This window comes from Notechis scutatus, chromosome 1, assembly GCF_049901735.1.
Source record: "Notechis scutatus isolate UNSWTSFEM ecotype Mainland chromosome 1, rNotScu1.2, whole genome shotgun sequence".
Lineage (NCBI taxonomy): Eukaryota > Metazoa > Chordata > Lepidosauria > Squamata > Elapidae > Notechis > Notechis scutatus.
Genome location: NC_142009.1, coordinates 315,576,069 through 315,599,051, shown reverse-complemented (window position 1 = coordinate 315,599,051; position 22,983 = coordinate 315,576,069). Strand labels below are relative to the sequence as shown.

Below are 22,983 nucleotides of genomic sequence, written 5' to 3'. Positions count from 1 at the left end.
TCTATCCAATTCTTAATTTTCAACCAATATATTTGGACTCTTACAATTCCACCATAAATGATAGTATGCTCCAATTTCTTCATTACATTTCCAACATTTAGGGGATACTTTCGGATACATTTTTGCCAATTTTGATGGTGGGATATGCCATCAGTAAAACATATAAGCTTTCTTTATGCGGTTTATACTCCAAGCAGGATTCTGAGTTGCTAGGATTTTACATTCAAATTTAGAATTTAAAGGAATGATTCTTAGATATATTAACATATAATTCCAGGTTGCAGGTTACAAATTATTTTTGTAGTTCCTTTTGCAAACAAAGTTAAATTTACCTCTGTGGTTTTGCACTGAAGTAAATGGATGCAATATTCCTTTCCTTGTAGATATGATGAATGGGTAAAAGCTGATAGGATTATTTGGCCTGCAGAAAAAGGAGGACCAAAGAAGAAGCAAAAGAAAAAAACAAAAGTAAGACATTCATCACTTATTTTTCATATCAAAGTAAATTTATAAAAATATTTCCCTTCCCTTATTACTATTTTCAGTGTATTTGAAGTTAAAGAAAACGTATCACCATTAAGACCAGGAAAATACCCAACATTTGGACAAACAAATCTAGGTTTTTCTAGAAAGTTTGTGAGTAATTTGAAGGGATGCTTCACTTTTTTCATGAAATAAAATATTGAGGTGCTTAGAATTATAAGATTTATGACTGAGAGCTCTGATTTTCCAAAGGATTAATTTTATCTAGGAACTCCTATTCCACAAATAGAGATCTGTCACTTGACACTGGTTGTATCATCTGTTGACCAGAAGCTCTATAGTGCATATTTTCATGCATTCTGTGATGGAAAAGTCTAAACTTCCTGTGACAATGAGATTGTTTATGCTTGTATTCAGAGTAAAGAAGACTCTGAAAAAGATGAAAAGAAAGAGGAAGAAAAACAAAAAGGAAAGCGTGGACGTCCTCCTCTGAAATCAACTCTTCTATCAAATCTCTCTTGTGGTCTGTCTAAAACTCCTAATAGTGACGGCAAATCAGGAGTGCGAAGTGCACGCAGCAGCCTGCTGGATTGTTCACCCTTGCTTAATGGGACAGAAGGTACTTCTGCTTACGTGTCATGTGGTGTGACAATCAGTTTTTTGCTCAGTTGCTCAAGCTGGCAAACGAGGCACATTAAGGTAGAAACAGTTTTCTGTTTTTAAAATCAACACATGCTTGTGTGTGAAAATATACAAATAATTGCAAAATTATTAAATGGTGCTACCTGTATTATAGCCTCTTTAATTTTTTTAGGTATGCCTCGCAGGCAAACAAGACGTAGCTCAGGAATGTTGGATTCTGACAGAGGGTCAAATGGTGAGAATTTTTTTGAAATGAACTCTAGGGAGAAATTTCACGAATTTGGGGTTTGAAAGGGCAAGTGCCAGCCCTTAGATGAAGAGATATATGGTGCTATCTGCAATGAAGAAAGAACTGAGTGTATATTACTTGCCACTTACTGACATAATGAACACTTCCATTTTTCCAGGACTTTTATAAAACAGTTGCACAACATTTTGGAGGTGAGAGGTGTACTTGGCTTTAAAGTGATGTCTGGGTCTGGACAAAAGTAACTTAAATTTAAATGTAAATATACTTTTCACTAACATCCTACAGCACATATGCACACGCGCGCGCATACACACACATACACACACAATCCAAAGATGATAGAAGGTTTACTCACTTTATGATATAACCCCAATTAATACCCTTTTAAATTATATTTTGTGATATTTTTAGAAATTAAAAGGGGTATTTTTTGTCCACAGCGCCTCATTAGAGGCCGAAGACCCACTGAAACAAAATGATTTTCAATGCTAATGAAAATATCAGAAGAGAAAGACTAAATGTGCCACTGGAAATAGCACGTTTCATAATGCAAGGACTACCACAGAGAAATATTGAAATTCTATTCTTTTAATTTTATCTTACATTAGACATTAAAAATTAGGTGGCAACTTTTGAAAGGATTTCACTAAAAGTTCTAGAATAGCCACATACATCCCTTCAGTTTGTAAGGCCTGCCATGTAAGTTGAAGTCTTTTCTTTCTTTATTAAATATTAAGCTGGGACATGACTTGAAATATGAAAAAAATGAAATTTTCGTTCTGATATTTTATGTATTTTACGGTTACAAATTGGAATTACAAATTCCTAAATAAAATTGTGTGGCTGTGTTTGTAAAGATTGCTTAAACATTTAATATGTTTTTAGATAGTTCTCATTGGAGTACTAAAAGCAAAAAATGCTTTGAACATATTTTTTTCTATGTAGTACATAAATACAATATGTAGATTTTAATCTGAATTTCTTCCTTTTTGTCCTTTAATGTTGTTTTTGATAGACTCAGTTTCATCAGATAGTGAAGCAGATGAAGCTTCTGAAAAGACCATTAATGAAGAATTTTCTCCAGCAAGTTTTGAAATGGAAAATGAAAAACAAACAGATGATAAGCCTGTTGAAGAGATTGCAAAGATCTCGCAAATGCTAACAGAGAATGATCAGAATCAAGTTCATCCTTTAGAAAAATTGAAATTAGAAGGTGAAGAGAGTGAACAAGTGGTTCAGAATTGTGGAAGTAAAAATAATCAAATAGAAGAAGTGAAAAGAGAGGTGGAGAAATCACCTAAAGGAAAAGGCCGGAAGAACCGAACAAGAGATTCTTCCCTAGAGAATTCAAAGATTACATTACTAAATCAGGAAGAAACAACCAATGAACCTGTTGCAGAATCTGAACGATTAAATATTTCTTCCTTGGAAAATAAAGGTTTGAGCTCTAATTCTGAGAATGAAACAGATCTCTGGTCAAAAGATAAGAAGCTTATGAAAAGAAAAGTGATAGAACAGCCGTCACCTGACAAAAGGGTACGACAAGAGGGTGAGCTCACTGTACCAAATATTGTGACTGAAGAGAAGGCAAATGAATGTCATGGGGCGGAAGAACGTAAGGATTTCAGTGCTGATGAGTCTCTTCGAAATGAGAATGAAGAAATGCCATCATTGGTGGCAGAATCAGATCAACGGCTCCATGTTAGGGGACGTGAGCCCTTTGATTGTTCTTCAGAGGAAAACCGTAGCACACTGTTGAAAGATGAAGATGACTCCATGCCTCAAATTGGTCCTGAAACTCTTCTTTGCCATGAAGTGGACTTGGATGATCTTGATGAAAAGGACAAGAATGGGCCTGAAAGTTTGGTTGCAGAAAAGCAAGATGGTAGTAACCTCACTTCAAATCCCCCTATGTTACCTTCTGTGATCCAGCCAAATTTCTCTGTTGCCTCACCTCTAATGTTCAGTCAGGATGAATCACCAAGCATAAAAAGTGAAAGTGACATGACCATTGAAGTGGACAGTATAGCTGAAGAGTCTCAAGAAGGCCTTTGCGAGAATGAATCTGCCAATGGGTTTGAAGCTTCCAGCAACTGTAGCATAGCTGGTCCAGAAATTGGAGAAAAGGGTAAGGATTACCTATTCTAAGTACAAAGTTTCTCTGTGGTGATTTAAATTAATTGAGAATGCATTTTACAATATACCAAAAGATCAGAAATCAGGTTTTCTGACTAATTCTTCATTTAATTTTTTAAAGACAAATGTGGGACTTGTCACAATTTAGTTCATTTTTATCCATCATCAAGCTTATAACAATAAAATACCGGTGGGGGCAGAGGGGAGAATAGAAGAATATTTTTTATATTTTTTATTTTATTCAATTTGGATTGCCTTTAACTATCCTAGTTGATATGTATGAATGTTGCATCCATTAAATAAATGGTTGAAACCTTTGAATTGAAATTAATTTGGGTGTTACTGCAGCGTTTTGATAAGTATATTCTCAGGTTTATTTTTTATTGTATGATAGCCAGTGGTTCATTTTTAGAGGAGGATACAACTTGTGCATTAGCAGCAACTTGCATTTATTAGCAGGAAGTCGTGATTCTGTTCACCGTGATGACTGTTTCTTCATCTTTAGCAAGTGTAAGGAGGCTGTGAGAAAATGCTTTGGGAGTACAATATAAAAAAATAAAATCAAACTGTAATCTCCACAATTTCATTAACCTTGTAAAGTACTTCTACACCATAATTGCAGCAGCAATTAGTGCAGGGGTGGTTTCAGGCACACCCACAACACCCAGGCAGCAAGGAGAAGTGAATATTTAAAATTTTAAGAAAAGACAACTTTCCTTTTTATTCTGATTTTCTGTTTTTCTTGTGGTTTCCCATGTAGTTCACATTATCTTCTTGCCTTAAGAGTGCATTAGGTGTACCTCCACTGCACATTCCACACTCTACTCCCTGTCCTTCACAAGATGACTCTGTTGCCTTTCTCGACACTTTCCCTACCGCCCCTTTGGGGCAATATTTTTATGTCTCTGAAGTTAACATTGTACAGTGAGTTTGGACTGTTACATATTTTTTCTTTCTGTTGTCATTATGATCTCTTGGGAATGGCAATTTTTCTGGTTCTTTTCATTTCTTATACAAGTAACTTATGAATGAAACATACTATATAGAATGGCAACTTTCATTTTACTTTCAGGACAAAAAAGGCCTGGGGATAACAGTGGTAGTTCACTGGCAAAGCGGCAAAAGCGTACCCCCAAACGAGCAAGTACGATAGCCAAAAGTGAGAAAAATGGGACAGGTATGTAGGTTTTGTTCCAGAAAGGATTTTGGTTTTATGTTCTTCTAAGTGTTATAAGTATACAGAGCTGAATTTCCCTAAAACTTTTAGAGAAGTGCTGTCAAGAAGAGATGGGTTCACAATATATAGTATTCTTTGCTAAGAATAATGGATAGAATTCTGCATCTCTGTCAGTTTCTAAAATGCTAAAGCTTTGTGATCATCGTCACCATCATCACTGCCAGTGTCAGTGTGAAAGAATGGGGGGGATTACAAGTAGCAAAATGACAGTCCTGGACACACTAATCTGCATACAAATTTAATAGGTTTCATTGACACTGGCTATATTTTATTTTTCATCTATCTAGCAACCGTTACACCTCAAGCCCATTTCTTCATTTGATTTGATTCACCTATTCCTGTTAAACTTTAACATTTTCTCTCATTCATATGGGGCTGTTACAGGTCAGGACAATCTTTTACAAGTGACCCTGGCATTCTATTACATTATTTCCAGACAGAAATGTGCCTTTTGATTTTTGCAAGCCATTGTTGGCCAGGAGTTACTTATTTATCTAGGGAGCTCATAGATACAAAAGACCCTGTTGAGAGTTTCCTCCCCTCCCCCCTCAATTCTTAATCTCTGAATAACTGTGACCACAGTGGCTGCTTTACAACCATGTTTGCTTTAATGACTGAAAAATTAGGTTGGTGACCAATCAACCTGTTTTATGAGCATCATGATTTATGACTGTGATGAGCAACTTCCATTATGACTGCAGGTTGAGGACTACCAGTAATATTTTTTTGGAAGTATGTACAGTATGCAAGTCTGTGTTCTGGCATTTTAAGCTTAAACTGTCATGACTGTATGGCATCCTAGTTGGAGTTCTCTCCTTTTTAGAAATAGTTGTGGGACGTATTACGCGGATGTGCCATTTAAATATCAGATGTTTATAGTCTTCTGTTTAGATGAAACTATTTCAGTTGAATTGTGGTACAGCAGAGGTGTCAAACTCGTGACCTGTGGGCCGGATGCATCACACTGGCCCTGCACACACCCCGTTTAGCAAAGGGGGGAAAAGTTGTGATAGTCATGTGACAACATGACTTTGACACCCCTGTAGTACAGGGATAGGTAGTCCTGGTGCCCTCCGGACATAATGTTATTCAACTCACACTTATTGCTGTATAGGCCTTATTGGCATGGGCAGATAAAATTGAGAAACTTCTCTTAGTACTATAAATAGTATTCCAGGGCAATCTGAAAAATCTCCACATTGTGATTTAGGGAGTATGAAAAATCTAGTTGCTAGCTGCCATTTTATCCATATTCAATATCAGGTTTTAAATGCAGTTGGAAATAATTCTATAATTTATTTATTATTTATTTATTGTTGATTTATTTGTCAAAAGCTTACAATACAATAGAAATAAGAATAAACATAAGTTTATATATAAGAAATAGGAACTAATAATTAGGGACTCTGTTGCTAAAATTGTACTTCCTGCAATCAAGTTTGGAGTGGTTTACGTTAAGTTTATATCTGTTGTGTGCTCTTGTGTTGTTGTGGTTAAAGCTGAAATATCCATTAACTGGTAAGACGTTTGCTTAAGTCCAGTCTTAGTCGATGTAGTTCAAGGTTGTCTAAGCCTAGAATTTCAAGTCTGGTGGTATAGGAGGTATTCTGTTGTGAACAGAGGAATGTAGTACTCTCCTGGTAAAATACTTCTGGACTCGCTCAAGTGTATTTATGTCTGATATACAGTGCAGATTCCAGACAGCAGAGCTGAATTCAAGTATTGGTCTAGCAAAGGTTTTGAATGCCACAAAATATATGATCTTGAATCATTTTCTGTTTTTTTCCCCTCAGCATGCAGTATTGTTTGAAACTGCTCTGTCTTGCAGACATGTTAGGATTACTGAGAATATATTTGTCAGTCACAATATTAAAATGTAATGCTGTTATGTTACGTTTCACACACACACACACACACACACACACACACAAACACACACACAAATCTCCTAGCATTACATATATGCTATACAGTATAAATCTGTTTGTGTCTTGTTCTAGGGCAAAGCAGTGATAGTGAAGATCTTCCAGCCCTTGACAGCTCAAGTAAATGTACTCCTGTAAAGCATATTGGTGTAACGAAGCCACAGAAACTCAATCGATCGCCTGCCAGAGGGGTATCTCCTAATATCAAAGATGGGGATAAGGAGAAGCAGAGAGAGAAGAACCATCATGTTTCTCCAAGAGTGTACAAATGGACTGTCCAGCTTAGTAAGTCCTTTGTATAAATATACACATATGCAGTGGGTTCTATTTATTCTGTTTCTGTTCTAAATTGATTAGTAGTTGGTAAAATGGCCCCTTCCTTGTGCTAAAGGGTGGAACATGAGCTTTGATCACTGTAAGCAATACATCAGACTCATTGTTCCTATTTGAATTTTTTAACTAGCTGCAATACTACTATGGTAGTATAGTTTTCCAGTACATCTGGTTGATTGGTTGTATGAATCCCGTGCTGTTAAGCAAAATGTTACATGGTTGCCATTTGCTACCTCCTGCCTGTTTCCCAATGTTTGTTGGAAGCCTGCAATAAAATGTGCAGTTATGTGGCTGTAGGACACTGTGACGATCATAATTTTGAGAACTGGTTGTAGGTACCACTTGTTCACTGCCATCGTAAGCTCAAAACAGTCGCTGAATGAATGGTTGCTAAGCAAGGACGACCTGCACGTGTAACAATCACACTTTAGTGCAGTATTTTAGACTTGTGCTAAAAATCTTTTTGCTGATATTTGATTGTATAAACAGATGAATTGGACAATATGAACAGCACAGAGAGAATCTCATTTCTACAAGAAAAACTACAGGAAATCAGGAAATATTACATGTCTCTGAAATCAGAAGTAGCAACGATTGATAGGAGAAGAAGACGATTGAAAAAGAAGGACCGAGAAGGTGAGCTTTGCTATATTCATTTGCATGAGTGGTCTGACCATAACTCTCCCATACATCTTTTGCTCTAGATATTGACTTACATTATCATTGGGGGGGGGATTAAAATCCATAATTAAGAAAATTATGCTTAGCTATAATTCCAGGAAGAAAAGTATGTATCAGGAAAATGCAAAATAAATCTTGCACACTGGGGTCAAAACACAAAATATTTGAAGTGCTGGTCCCTTGATATGTGGTTGATTTTATTTATTATTTAATCTTTACATAAAGTTTGTTATAATTGAACTGGCATGTAAGTTTAAATAAATAGCCTTTTCTGATGTGTGAACATTACCAAAATTCTAAACCCCAGTTCTGGGATGCATTACAGCTGGTCGTTTCCAGATGTTTAAGGCTCCCCTTTAAGCTAATAGTTTTCTGGCATCTTTTGAGACAATTTACTGGCCTGGTAGCTGATAACCTGCAACATGTTGAAGACTTGATACAAAACTTCCCAGTTTGGTTAGATGATTTGGGGTGGGAGTAACATTGCATTATAGTACCAAAGAATATAGACAGCCATTAACATGGAAGCACTTTTTGGTTTTTACAGTGTCCCATACTGGAGCATCCATGTCCTCTGGCTCTTCAGACACTGGAATGAGCCCATCTTCACCCTCCCCTCCACAGAGTGTGCTTGCTGTTGAATGCAGGTGATACTGGTGATTATCTCTGCTTCATGCAGAAAATTGCTGCCATGGACAGAAATCCGGAAATCTCACAGAAAGCATCCAGTTGGTTTGACATTGCCAAGTATAGTGTGTATACTCTTCCACTGCTGGACTTGTCTGTCTCTACTCCTTTGTGCCCCTTCTTCTATTTTGTCCATATAGTTTTTTTTAAACAACACATTTTATTGTGGAGAATAATCTAATTGGTAACTAAAGATTAATGGGTGCACTTAAGACACCTCTGTCTTATGCTTTGTTTTTTTTTTACTTTGCTTTAAACAGAAAAAGGGCACTTAATCTGATTTGAAAACACAGGTATCCAATGAAGCATTGGGCATTGTAAAAAAAACAACTTTAAGTAAAAGAGCAAGTGCACCAAAAATAGCATCAAAATAAGTTAATCAGAAAATAATTACTGCTGCACTTTTTTCACCGAGCTATATCTTAATTCTGAGCGAGAGTCCCACTTTTATTTTTATGTTTAGGAGATGCAGTTGCTTTGTACAGACCTGCCAAAGTAGGTACTCAGCATTGTGCCCAGTTTTAAATTGGACAAAATAAATTGTGAAAGGAAGCGTAGTTGACTGGAAACTACCGTCTTAATGAGTCTTCCACTTTTTATAGGATTTTTCGAGCACATGATTATGCAAATATTTTAATGTTTAATGTTTACAGTGGAATTGTGAATAGGTTTTCAGTGGACTATCTTATCCCTTGGCAAAAGTATTTTGTCTTTTTCTATGTAATTTCAGAGTTTTTATTTTGTTACAAAAGGCAAAAAATAAAATATATAACGATGAAGTTATTTAACAAAATTTCTAAAGCGGAATTTTTTGTGTAAAATAAGGTATCTTGTGACTTGTTAAATATATTTATTCAGACATTGGATGTTGTATTTTTATGTATTTTTTTAAAAAAGAATAAAATTGGGGAGAAAAATTCTAAGTTAGGCTCACTCATTCAATAAAAAATACTTCATTTAAAGAGTTCATATACACATGGCTTTATGTATCAGCCATATTCGTATATGGAGTCCTTTTGTCTGTTCAATCTTTCACAGTGTACAACTATAACCCGGCACCCTTTCTTGAAAACTTTGGCAGCCCTCGTACTTCTGTTGCTTCTGAGGAACAAATTTCTTGGGTTGCCCTTACAATACTTTGTCACAATTTTTCATTTGTTGTGTTGCTGAAGTGAGTTATCTGCCAAAGCTGAGATATAAAATGACTGTTTTAGCTGTGGATTGTTCCCACAGACTGAAAACAGTTTGTAAATAACTCCAGAAACCATGTATTTAAGACAGTTTGCATAGAATTGTAAATAGTGGTTTTTAATCAATTTTTAAAATTCATCTTTGTACAATGAAACGGGGAGTTCTGCCTTTTTCCTTGTTAATACGCTGTAGAGTTATAACAGATTCTCTAGATTGTCAGATTATTAAACATTCACAGTATCTGAAAGTCTCATGTGGGAGACATGTACAGGGGTCATTTACTTAAGGCTCAATGTCACCTACAGTTCCATTTTACCAATTTGTCAACCTGTGATTCCAATTCCTTCCATTTTCACAGAGAACTAAAGAAAAAATTACTCTTGTAAATGCACTTTTTCTGTCATTTTCTTAAGCAGAGCTATTTCAATGTATGATACAAATCAAGCTCACTTGTGAGCATTAATAAAAGTTACATTTTTAAACTTAGGCCTTATTTTATTTTTTACAGTAGTTGATTTTGTATATTTGCTGTCAAATCCAATTGTTACAAGAAGTATAGAATCATAATAGGACTATTTGATAGCATGGTGCTAATCGTCCCACAGAGAATCACAAAAAGGATAATACAGGTAGTCCTCAACTTATGACCATTCATTAAACACTTCCAACCATCACATGGGTTAGGGTTACATGATCAATATTAGAGTGTTTGACAACTGGCATGTATTTATGATGGTTGCAGCATCTTGGGGCTCATGTGATTGCCATTTGTAACCTCCAAGGGGCTTCTGACAAAGCCAACAAGGGAAGCTGGATTTGGTTACAAATATGGTTTGTTTTAACAACCACAGCAAAAAAAAGTGCTAAAATCAGGCACAACTCACTTAATTGCTTGGCTGGTCTCAATTCTAGTGGTAAATCAAGCACTACCTGTATTTGTAACACTTCTACCACCACTATTTATAATCAAGACTCAGAGCAAGTAGAAACAAACATAGAATTACCACTTCTATTCATTTACTCATTCTTGCTCACAACCACCCACATGTATGTAATTCAAAATCTAGTTAGCCAGGCTAGTTTCAGAAGATATGAGACACTTAGCTCCATCATGATATACTGTGTGGTGGTTTTGAAGTACTACAGTTCCTACTCACTTTGATAAACTACTGATGTCCCAGTCCTAAGGTTAGCCTTTTTTTCCAAACCACTTGATACTTTTCTCACATGAATGACATAGCTTTTTGTACTTCATTTATATTATAACATGTTTGAGAACCATCTCTTGTTTTATCACTTTAGATATCTCATTCTTTTCATTTGCTGCAAAATTGGAAATCTTCCAGAATAAATCCTTCTGCTTTTATGGCACACAGTATTCCAAGGTCACATGTACTTTTATACATGCCCATTCATACCTTCAAATAAGTAACATGGTACAAAATCTATTTTGTGCACCAAACAACTACAGATCAATATATATTAATTACTGTATCAGTGTGGTAACATCTTAGGATAGTTATTCTATCAAAATTATATATTGGGATGAGGGGCAATTTTCAGTGGTTAGGGTCTCCACTACAAAAATTTTTGAGGGTGGTGAGGGCTACAAAATGAGTAGCACTTCATAATTGAGCAGGACCGGTGTTTGGGCTTTTTTGCAACATTGGTTTTCTTAATGTAAGAACTATGTTACACTTCGTATCTATTCCCCATCTCAAAATGTAGATACAGCTTTCAAATTTTAGTAATACTTTAATGGGTTAGAAGACTCAAGAGGATATAGCTTGCCTTCCTTAAACTGCAACTGCATTAATAGGCAAAACTGTCAGAATATATTTCATTTATGGGAAAAGGGGTCTGTTATAATGAACAATTAAGAATTAGGTTTTTCTAAATAAAACTTAATAGAATAACTAAATTAGATCATTATTGTACCCACAAGGTTCAGTGTTAAACAGAAGTCAATTTTGGAAGGTGAGAAAAAATTAATCCTGATTCTGAAAACTGCAACTGCTGTAAGGCAAAAGTGTAAAGCAAATAGCTTAGTTAGTTACTACTTGAAATGGCTGGTAAAGCAAAAGATAAAACATTCTTATGCTGTACATTCCTGACTTCCATAGCACCTACTGACCAATTCTTCCACGGTTAGCAATCTGAGTTCCTTTAATTAAACAAAGTCATCATCTGGGATTTCAGATATGTGCCTTTTCTGTAGCAGCTCCTGCCTTGGAATGAGGCTCCTCCTAAGATCCAGAGGGCACCTATTTTGCTCAGAAAAAAACAGCAAAGATCTGACTCCTTCACATAGGCCTTGGACAATTACATCTGGACTATTGCACTTGTCATTTTTAATTGCATTTTTTCTTGTGAGCTGCCCAATATCAGTGGGAATTGGGCAGTATACAAGTTTAATAATAATAAATTCAAGCAGATAAGCACCTGCCATAACATTCTTAAAAAGTTGTAGCCCAGAAGATCCATCTAAGACCATTGTAAGCTAAAGTAGTAAGGATAATTATGAAAGCACAAAGCGCAGCAAGAAGGAATCCCACCAGTTTACTGATGTATGAATGAATGAAACAAAGACTGGCACATTTGGCAGTCATTTTGTGAATGCATGTTTCCCTGTGCAACCTTTTTAGAGCATGAATAAGCTCTCAAAATTTTAAATACACAATAATCCCTAAATTTCTGAAGTTCTACTTACCTTCCTGTTGAGAATTAAATTCAGGGAATTATTTCACATGATTTTAATTTCATTTTTAATTCAGACACATTCTCTTTTGCTAATATTCAAGTATCTGTAATGTATCAACATCTACAATTATGAACTTGCATGCAAAAGTGATAAAAAAAATGACCTGCCTTGCAACAATGGATTGTTAGGAAGTATAGGCAGTTAACATTTGAATTAGGTTTTTTTTTAAATGAAGATAATGTTTTCAGAAAACGTTGAGCAATCTGATTATATTCTTTCATTAAAGTTTTTTTAAAAAAATTTCTAGCTCTACTGTATCTCCATTTTATAAATTTGATATATTTTCCTAATTCTGTTCATATGTGAAGGAGCTTGTTTTTGTTAAATCATCTACTACAATAAAATTTCACCAGCATGGTAAAAGAACAAGTATCTTGATTTACTTCAGTTAGGTAGCTCTTTTTTTCAGGGACTTTTTAAAGGAATTCTGTGTTAACTGAATCGATCACATAATTCCTGATGTATGAGACAACAAAAACTTTGGCTGTAAACACATACATTTAAAACATGTTAAGTAGGTACATAGAATCCATTTAGATCAGTCCTGGTTTCAACATACTAAGATTATTCAGTAAAGATTTCCTATTATTGCTGTCCATTTTCTGACAAAAGAGTGGCCTTTTGTACCACTTCTGACCCTCGTCGAACTTTAAATTAACGAGATGAAACAGTTTACAAACTCCACCCTGAAAAAAACAACAGTCAATTACTACAGGATCAATTAAAAGCCGATTATTCCTTTAAGACTCTGATCAAGAGGGAGAAACTCACATACTTTGTGCAGGGGATGAGAGTGGCTGATAACCTAAAAAAAAAAACGCCTAGGCTTGACAGGATGCAGGGAAGAAGGGAAAAGACGCCGAGAAAGCGAGACGGAAGCCACAAGAGTACGGTACTAATAAAATGCCTTTGGACAAGCTAAGGATTGTTGCTAAGAGAAATCGAAGGAGAAAACGGGTCGGGCCGACTGTTCGGCAACTAATTAACCGAACATAAGAGGGGGGAGGGGGGAGAGAGAGACGCCGAAGCCTCCTTTCCTCAGACCGCTCCGGCGGTCGGGAGAAAAGGAGGAGGAGGGGGGGGCGGCTGCCCCGCCATGGCATGCTGGTCGCGGAGCGTCCTGCTGTGGCTGCTGGCGGGCGCCTGTGGTCTGGCTTTGCTCGGCTATTGCGTCTACTTCGACCGAAAGCGACGAAACGCCACAGACTTCAAACAGAGGCTGAGAGAAAGTAAGTCGCGCGGGAGGGAGAGCTGCCGCCCCTGCGGTCCTCTCCCCGCCTCAGGGAGAAGGCGTGGCTGGGGATGCCTTTGCTAGGAAGGGCGGGGGCGGGGAGAAAGACACCAAAAGGGACAGGGGACCTGCGTCCCTTTGCAGGCCCTTTTAAGCTGGAGGTGTCAGTTCCACGTTTCCTATCGGCCTGGACGTAATTTTCCCAAGCCGGTGCTCTGCAAAGGCAGGGTGGTGGAGGCAGTTTCACGCCTCTGGAAGGAAGAAAGCTATTTGGGGGCGGGGGGGGGGGAGGAGGAACTGAACTGCGGTCGAACCCCTCCAATGGGTGAATGAAGAAAAGGTGAAATTAGCGCTATAAACTCAACTCTATTTGTCTATAGAGACTCTCAGTTATCTGTGTCATGGTTGTACCAAAGGTGCTTTTTCAAAAGGCAAAGTGGACTGTTCTTCTTTTTCCTTGAAGACATTTCGCTTCTCATCCAAAAAGCTTCTTCGGTTTGGAAGTCTTTCTCCTCTTCTTCCTTTGTCTTTCCCATATGGCAGTGATCCATAGCAGCTCCTGTCCCCGTTATATACTGTATAAAATAATATCAGACTTCTTCTTCTTCCTAATGTATTCCCACTAGTGCAGGATCCGCTTTTCAGATCATTGAACGCCACTTTGTATGGTCAGCTGCATCTCCAAGGCGCAGGCCCACAGCTTACATATCTTTCTGTTTTGGATGCCCATAAGATCGCCGGCCATTGACTTCTAGTTGGTAGGCAGTCTTGGCAATGGTGGAAGGTGCTTCTCTTAGGACATGTCCATATCAGTGGAGCTGGCCTTCTCTCATCTTTATAATTAATGCCATACCAAAATGTTGTTGAATGGTGTCATTTGTGATGTGGTCAAGAAGGGACATGCCTTATATCCAACGGAGCATTCGCATTTCCATGGCATGGAGTGATATGAACAGCGATATGTCATATTTTTTTTTGAACAAATTTTATTAATTTTTAAAGACATACAAAACATAAATACACAAACACACAAAACATAAAAGCATAAAAAATCTCTTTTCTGAAAGTTGTGAAACTTCTGAAAGTTTAGTCCCGGGTTAAAACTCTTGGTACAGACACAAATTCAAATTCATATTCATTTTACATACCATTTCATATCTTATTAGCATTTTCAATTTTCTATATAACTTCTCCTCTCTTTTAAATTTTATTTAAAAATTTTATTTTATTTATCTCCTCTCAATTCAAATCATAATATTTATTATTCTTTGTCTGTTCTATTTCCAGCTATCCATTTATCTTTCTTCTTTAAAAAAAAAAACTTCTCCTGTACACTAAATGGAGTATGATGCCTTTATCTCTTTCCCCTATATTTATAATACTTAATATAGAACACATAACTTACATTGGGATTCTGTCTGGTACATTCTAAAATTATACAGTATTACCAAAACCAATACAAATCTATTCATTGATATTGATATTCATATCTTAAATATTTAGCACATTACTTTTCAGTTAAATCACATACTTTTATGGGAGCACCTATTTTCCATAGTTATTCCCCCACATCACATATTATAGATCATTATTTCATTACGATGTTCCCCTTCTTCTACTTCAAATCTCTCATTTCTCAAAAAGTTTCACTAGGATAACATAGTCTAATCATTAATATTAACAATCATTTATATCTTGAACATTTTACCCATTTCAATTAAATATCATGCCTTTGTGGGAACACTTATGCTTTCCAAAATTGTTCCCCCCATCACATATCTTAAATCATTGTTTCATTACAGTACTCCCCTTTTCTTAACAAAAATTTCACTAGATTATACTAAATATTTTATCACATTTTAAATTGCATATTATTTCCAATTTTCTATAATTATTTCTAAATACAAATATAGAAATGCAATCTTATGTACCTTTCTAGAATCCCTTTTTCAATAAAAATTTATCCATTATCTCTAAAAAACTTTTGCTTCTTTACATCTTGCTCCCCACCATTAAGGCTTCTCATCCCTTCCTTTCTCCCTTGCTTCTTCTTCTCCTTGTCCTCTTTACCCCCTTGTCTCTCCATCTCCCTTTTATTCTGCTTTCCCCCTTTCTGTTGTTTCCTAACATAATATCCCCTTTTCACCTTATTCTTCTCTTTTTGGGTTGTTTTTCCAGGTCTTAAAGTCTTCTTTTCCTTTTTCTCTTTCTTTTTTCCTTCTCCGACCAAAGTTATTTGTTCATCAAAGATGGCTTCTTCTTTGTCCCCATCATCCTGTTGCTCATTCAGCTTTACATAAGTACAAACCGCCATTTCTAAAAATTGAAAAAGAGTGCCAAGGACATCTTTCCCTTCTTGCTTTTCTTTTTCATATTTTTGATATACAAGTTTCAGTCCATCCACAAGTGATGCCATTATGTAGAGAAAAAGTTTTTCCAAACAACCACCCAAGTGCTTTTAGTCAGAAATAATTCTCAGAAGTTCCAAAATCACCACACAATCCAAACAAGCTGTTCCTTTTAAATACTTTCTCCTTCTTCACTTTCTCTTTCTGGGGTTAAAGTTTAGTCACAAAGTTCCCTTTAAAATATATCTTTTAGAAGTCTTATTGATGTTTAGTAACTCTTTAGTATTCTAGGCAATCTTCTCCTTATTTTCAAATTTTGCTCCAATTTTTTCTCCCTCTCCCTTCCCACTCACAGCCAAAAAGATTTTTCCATCCGTTGTCACGTTAGGAAGGAGAGTGAAACGAAAAAAACAAAACTTTCCCTTTAAGAATATTCGCAGCTTGTAACTCTCCTGGAAACAATGTATCCTTAGCAGCCTTCAAGCCTCCAGGGCACTTTCTCTTGCCTTGTCCTGGTTGAAAGCAACTTTCGTAATTCTTCCAACTTTCTCCCTCCTGCTCCTGCTTGTCCGGCTGCAGATTTCTTCGTGGCGGCCATTGCTGACCGCCGCTCCTCCGCCTTGGGAAAAGGGGGTTCTGCCGGCTGGGGAGGGTCTGCGACACCCCCAAGCCCCTGTCCGGATCCCCTGTCTTCAGCTGCCTCTACGGGCAGCTATATCCCCCAGATCCAAAGGGATCGGGGGAATCTTGGCGGCGAACGCAGCAGGGATCGCGCAGTATCGCGAATCCCTGCCGCTGCCGAAACCTTGCAAACCGGAAGAGAGCGATATGTCATTTTTTAATGAAAAAATAACAAGATATATCCCTGGAAAATAAGGATGTGTTCCTTCTGTTGATACATAAAGCAATAATTAAGTCCTTAGGCCATAATAGCCCATTATTAATAGTCCAGTCACATAGCCCATTATTATCGTCCAATGGTTAGTAGTGGTTTCTCAGGGCACATTCACAAAACACAAAACAGCCCAATTAGACCAATCTAATTAGCGCTATAAACTCAACTCTATTTGTCTATAGAGACTCTCAGTCATCTGTGTCATGGTTGTACCAAAGGTGCTTTTTCAAAAGGCAAAGTGGACTGTTCTTCTTTTTCCTTGAAGACATTTCGCTTCTCATCCAAAAAGCTTCTTCGGTTTGGAAGTCTTTCTCCTCTTCTTCGTCTTTCCCATATGGCAGTGATCCATAGCAGCTCCTGTCCCCATTATATACTGTATAAAATAATATCAGACTTCTTCCTAATGTATTCCCACTAGTGCAGGATCCGCTTTTCAGATCATTGAACGCCACTTTGTATGGTCAGCTGCATCTCCAAGGCGCAGGCCCACAGCTTACATATCTTTCTGTTTTGGATGCCCATAAGATCGCCGGCCATTGACTTCTAGTTGGTAGGCAGTCTTGGCAATGGTGGAAGGTGCTTATCTTAGGACATGTCCATATCAGTGGAGCTGGCCTTCTCTCATCTTTATAATTAATGCCATACCAAAATGTTGTTGAATGGTGTCATTTGTGATGTGGTCAAGAAGGGACATGCCTTATATCCAACGGAGCATTCGCATTTCCATGGCATGGAGTGATATGAACAGTGATGTCATTTTTTAATGAAAAAATAACAAGATATATCCCTGGAAAATAAGGATGTGTTCCTTCTGTTGATACATAAAGCAATAATTAAGTCCTTAGGCCATAATAGCCCATTATTAATAGTCCAGTCACATAGCCCATTATTATTGTCACACACACAATGGTTAGTAGTGGTTTCTCAGGGCACATTCACAAAACACAAAACAGCCCAATTAGACCAATCTACAGATGCTTGGGATAAACCAGGGGGTGTCAAACTCAAGGCCCACAGGCCGAATCTGGCCCGCAGGGTACTTAGATCTGGCCCGCGCAAAAGCCTGGCCTGGAAACAGCAAAGGCCTGGCCCGCAGTGCCTCTGCCAGCAAAAATGGAGCTCACCCTCCCCCGTCCTCCATTTTCGCTGGCAGAAGGCTGCAGGAGGTTGTCACAGCTGAAAACGGGCGGGGGGGCAGCCCTGCCCCCCAGCTCTGTTTTCACTGGCAGAGGGCCCTAAAAACAAATTAAAAACTAAACAAAAGGAGAAATGTTTCCACTTTTGCACTTGAGCATACAAGGGACGGGAAAGAGGAAAGAAAAAGAAAAAGAAGGTAAGATGGGAGCAAGGAAGGAAAAATAAAGAAAAATTGGAAGATTCTTAATCAGACTTCCTTGCCAATTTTAATAAGTCTAATTTCACGCAGGTTCCAGGGTCAATTTTTTCTATCACATGAGCTTCCTACTTAGTTATTTCTTTATTTAGGAAATATATTTATCTACAAGAAGAAAAATTGGAAAATCTAAATATTTAATCTTTGAAGGAGAATAGTGGTAAGGAAAGAAACCAGGATTTTAATTTAAATATTTTCATAGCTCTAAGCTATTAAAAGTAGTTAATAAATATTTCATATTACTCTTACAGAAAGAAGAAAAGAACAGAAAAAAGCAAAAGAATATGAAGCAGAGGTGAAAAACAATCTTTGGAAATCCTGCAGATTTCTTGGATAGCCTAGTAGTCTTAAAATACAAAGCCTATGTATTTAAGCTCCACATGAATATTGTAATAGTCATAATTAAATGTTAGAACTCAATTCTAACTTCTATTTTAATTAAAAAAACAGCAATAGATTAAGAACCTTCTAAGTGGAGGCCAAGTGGCAGCTGGAATAGAGCTGATTTTGATGCCTAAGCATCCATTATTGAATTTATGCAAAAATTTTACTTTTAGCACTTTCCTGATTTTAATGTAGTTGATGGGGAGAATTGGATTTAGTGTAGTCTTTTTATAATTTGAGTAGTATTTTAAAAATGCAAGAAGGCCAGAATTGTTAGCCATCAACATTTTAAAATATATCTGTTCTGAGTTTATTTCATATAATTTTATTAAAACTTTAAAAATTAGATAGATGGATGGATGGATGGATGGATGGATAGATAGAGGTGGATGGATGGATGGTCAACAGAATTAACATGCACCAGATTAAGTTAGTTTTTCTTGAGGATGACATAGATATTAATTACATGCAATTAATGAATATCGTGTTAGTTGTGATTCTCCCTATTCAAAATTAATATCAGTTCTGACTTAGTCTCTCAATCCAGACAGAAAAATTATCCAGATGTTGTAGAACTATCAGTCCCAATATCCTTTAGAGCTGGCATGCTGGTGAGGGTGCAGTTCAGAAATTGCAGCTGGCCCTGAATTAGTAAATATGAATATGTTCTACCTAGCTGGCAAGTAACACTTTTAGAAGATGCCATATCATGCCTATGTTAAAACAACTGCTTTCGTTTGCCAATTGTTTTTGAACCCAATCATGTCTTCAGCCCAAATTACTTTCAGGAGGTATTTATTCATGCTCAAGTCACCTCATCCATCCTCTTAGGTCCTCAATGGGTTCCCTTCTGCAGATCCTACCAGAGATACCTTTATGATAAAATTATTTTTCTGTAGCAGGTTCTGTACTGTAGGGTAAATGTTGAGGCTGCCCCCCTCAGTGTGGTTTAGGACTTAACATCTATTTGTACTGAGGCTTTTTAGAATTGCAATATTTTATAGTTCTTAGCATTCAACTTTAATCTTAGAATGGGTGGCACGGAAAGGTATAAATAAGAGAAACTGGGAAAGAATATGTATTCATCTCCACATCTATGATATATCCCACATGGGTCTAGTAATGGAACTACATGATCATTTTTGACTGTATAGATCTTCCAGTTTTAAGTATTTAGAATTATACTGTTAAATGTAAAAATACTAATACAATAACTGAAACAATAATATAACAATAACAAATGCCCTTTAAATGCCAGACAGGTAGTCCTTGACTTACAACCACAGTTGAGCCCAAAATTTCTGTTACTAAGCAAGAGTTATTAAGTGAAATTTGGTCTATTTTACACCATATTTTGCCTCAGTTAAGTGAATCATAGCAGTTGTTAAATTATTAACACGATTAAGTGAATTTGGCTTCCCCGTTGACTTTGCTTGTCAGGTCACAAAAAGATGATCACATGATGTCAGGACTCTGCAACTGTCATAAATACATGCCAGTTGCCAAGTGACTGTTTTTTAATCATGTAACCATGAAGAAGCAATCAGTGTGAAAAACGGTCATAAGTCACTTTTTTCAGTGCCGTTTTATCTTCAGTCACTAAATGAATGATTGTAGGTCGATGACTAGCTGTAGTCATGGAACATTCATAGAAGTTGATGCTTTTCTGAAACCAATGGGCATCTTCATAAATTGTAAAGCCTTCACAAGATCTATTTCCACAACTGGAAACTTAATTATAGATTTTTTTTAAAAATGTCATTAACTCAGATTAATTAACTGATTTCCATTTCTTTTTTTAAAAACAAAACAAAACCCAAAACCCTTAGTTACACAAGCTAAAAGAATCTGAAGAAGTACAAGAATTCTTTCTGCAGGAGATACAGCTAGGGGAACTTTGGTTGACAAAAGGTAAAATTGAGAGAAATATTATAAATGTATAACTTTGAAAATAGTAAAAATACCCATTTTAATGAAGCATGGTTTGGGAACATGTAAGGAACTGACTTGAATGTTTCTGCTTCTGAAAATTAAAGAGATGAATAAAGGTGGTATCATTTCACTTGATGTTCCTCTACAGTGCTGGATGGTATAAACAAAATGTGAAAGCTAGTTCAGGCATGGGAACCTGAGACCTTTTATTAAACTGTTTTCCCACTGACACTTAGCATTAGCTATGCTTCCTGGTCCTGTTGAAAATAAGTCCAGTAACATTTGGAGCCAATTTGATGTAGTGGTTAAGGGAACAGACTAGAAACTGGGAAACACTAAGTTCTAGTCCTACTTTAGGCACAAAGGCAGCTGGATGACTTTGGGCCAGTCGCTCTTTCAGCCCTAAGCAGGCAATGGCAAGCCACTTCCAAAAATGTTGTGAAGGAAATTAGAAACCTAGTCCAGGCATTTGCCAGGAATCAGCAGTGACTTGAAAGCAAATAAATAAAAATTAGAGAGCTTATCTCAGCGTTAGCTAAACACAGAATTGCCATGTCACAACCCTGTCACTGTCACTGTTTTGCTTTGACAGTGGCTTGCATTTTAGGTTACAGTTCTGACTTCACTCATGGGACTAACATGATTCCAAATGATACTTCTGTTCATATAAATTTGAAACTGTATCTTATTTTATAGTAAATATAAAAGAAAATATTTTAACATATAAAAGACTTCGCATCAGAACAATTGCTGAATTACAGAATAATCTAGATTGTTTTATTGGGTATATTTTGCAACAATCCAATCCTAGAATTATAGAAATAATTCACAAGGCAAAAAGCCCCAGAGTTTTTAAATATGGTGAACAATAAAGAGATAGTTTTATGTTCTTGTGCCTATTTAACAGTTCCACTGGTGGTCTACAGCCTCATTTTTTTAAATAAATCACATGGGTCAGGAATTTATACACGTACTATGAAAAAAAAATCTATGACTGACATCTTGGTGATTATTTTGGAAATTCATAGTAACCTTGTCATCTGAAATTATTGTACAGAATACACATGCAGAGAATTTTTCTTTTGGCTACTTTTAAGGTAAAGGTTGCAGGTAGAGAGGATGTAATTGCTGGTCATTTTACTCACCTTTGCTTCACTTGCTGTAGCAATTAATATACTTTATCACATTGCAGCATGGTAGACAGCAGAAGGTTAAATCAATGTTTAGCGTTAGATACAGAATGCAAATTGTAGGCGCATATAAATGATTGAACTGTTTTTAAGAATGATGGATTGAATTTTAGAAATATGAATTAATTACAGGAGAGCAGAAGAAGAGTGTTGAGCACCTCATCAATGCCATTTCTGTGTGCGCACAGCCAAACCAGCTAATACAAGTCTTGGAGCAAACTCTACCTCCGCAAGTATTTGAAATGCTTGTGCACAGTATCCCATATACTATTCAAGTAAGTAAATTTTAAACTTTTTAAACATTAGTGAATGCAGTAGAATCATTTTCAAAACCCATGCTAGTCAAATGTAAAACAGCATTTTATATTCATGGCTCATAAAAGGCCATAATATAATCTGCAAAATTTAGAATTCATTAATTTCAAAATCAAACACAACTACCAGTAGCAGCTAAGCTTTTTTTTTTAAAAAGAGAGAATTCAACAAGAAGGTATTTCTATGAAACAGCATTAAGTCTTGGGCTTTTTTTCCTGGAAAAAGGAAATTCTTTCAGGCCTCCTATTCTTTGTAGAGTAGTAAGATTTTAATGCTGCTTCATTTTTCTGGGCAAAAGTTGAATTAAACTTTTCTAATGGTTTTAAAAGATAGCAATACATTAAATTAAATTAATACTCCCGTCTCGCAATCATCAGGCTCACACAACAAGCTAGGCTAAACAAAAATGGAACTGTGTATTTAAAGTGAAAATTGAGCTACTATTTTATGCTGTATGAACCAGTCATTAAATGCCGTTAAATAACAGATCAATTTATTTACTTAGGTATAGTATGTGAATGCAAGAATCACATTTGTTAACCTAATTTGTTAACATGTTATATCAACTACACCACATTGTTTCCAATGATCTACCATTCAAGTTGCTAAGCTGGTCCATAATAGTTAACTATTTTATTCTTCAACTTCATATGCCTCTAAATTATTCCTTAAACCATTGAAAGTAGTCTCTTTAAATTAGAATGTTGGGGTCAGAGGAAAAATAAGACCTGCAAGCATCCAGGGAAAGTAGGAGGTAATATTTGTTATCTACGAATATAAATATCTTCTTAGAATATAGTTTTTAGAAAATCAATATGTTCTATATCTAAGTGCATTATTACTCTATTTCTCCCCTTTACTAGCGATTTGAGATAGCTGTGAGCCAGCAGAATGCTGGAGATGACTGAGAATACAGTGTTACACAAGGCTTTTCTTAAGAGAGTACCTAATGACTGTTGATAATTCCAA

General features: G+C 36.4%; 2 protein-coding genes and 1 long non-coding RNA gene across 4 annotated transcripts in view; 2 read left to right on the top strand and 1 right to left on the bottom strand.

Annotated features, from left to right (window-relative positions):
• The window catches only part of ARID4A (AT-rich interaction domain 4A), a 52,771-nt gene extending 42,724 nt beyond the window's left edge, over window positions 1–10,047 (top strand). For both annotated transcript variants that reach the window (XM_026670195.2, XM_026670193.2), the window contains exons 18-25: window positions 384–468; window positions 901–1,102; window positions 1,298–1,360; window positions 2,391–3,503; window positions 4,584–4,688; window positions 6,749–6,958; window positions 7,496–7,642; window positions 8,235–10,047. In XM_026670195.2, the coding sequence (XP_026525980.2) occupies window positions 384–468; window positions 901–1,102; window positions 1,298–1,360; window positions 2,391–3,503; window positions 4,584–4,688; window positions 6,749–6,958; window positions 7,496–7,642; window positions 8,235–8,338 (2,029 nt within the window). In that variant the 3' untranslated portion in view covers window positions 8,339–10,047. The remainder of the gene's footprint in view (window positions 1–383; window positions 469–900; window positions 1,103–1,297; window positions 1,361–2,390; window positions 3,504–4,583; window positions 4,689–6,748; window positions 6,959–7,495; window positions 7,643–8,234) is intronic.
• A 1,691-nt stretch (window positions 10,048–11,738) lies between these two features.
• Window positions 11,739–13,618, bottom strand: LOC148133496 (uncharacterized). Its single transcript, XR_015746893.1, has 3 exons — window positions 13,102–13,618; window positions 12,825–13,012; window positions 11,739–11,829 (listed from the first exon to the last, which is right to left on the bottom strand). It is a non-coding gene; the product is annotated as an uncharacterized LOC148133496 (long non-coding RNA).
• On the top strand, window positions 13,423–22,978 carry TOMM20L (translocase of outer mitochondrial membrane 20 like). The gene is made up of 5 exons (XM_087952356.1): window positions 13,423–13,555; window positions 18,445–18,488; window positions 20,407–20,488; window positions 21,832–21,974; window positions 22,878–22,978. The coding sequence occupies exons 1-5, from the start codon at window positions 13,423–13,425 to the stop codon at window positions 22,920–22,922; spliced, it is 447 nt and encodes a 148-aa protein (XP_087808482.1). The 3' UTR covers window positions 22,923–22,978.
• The last annotated feature ends 5 nt before the right edge of the window (window positions 22,979–22,983 follow it).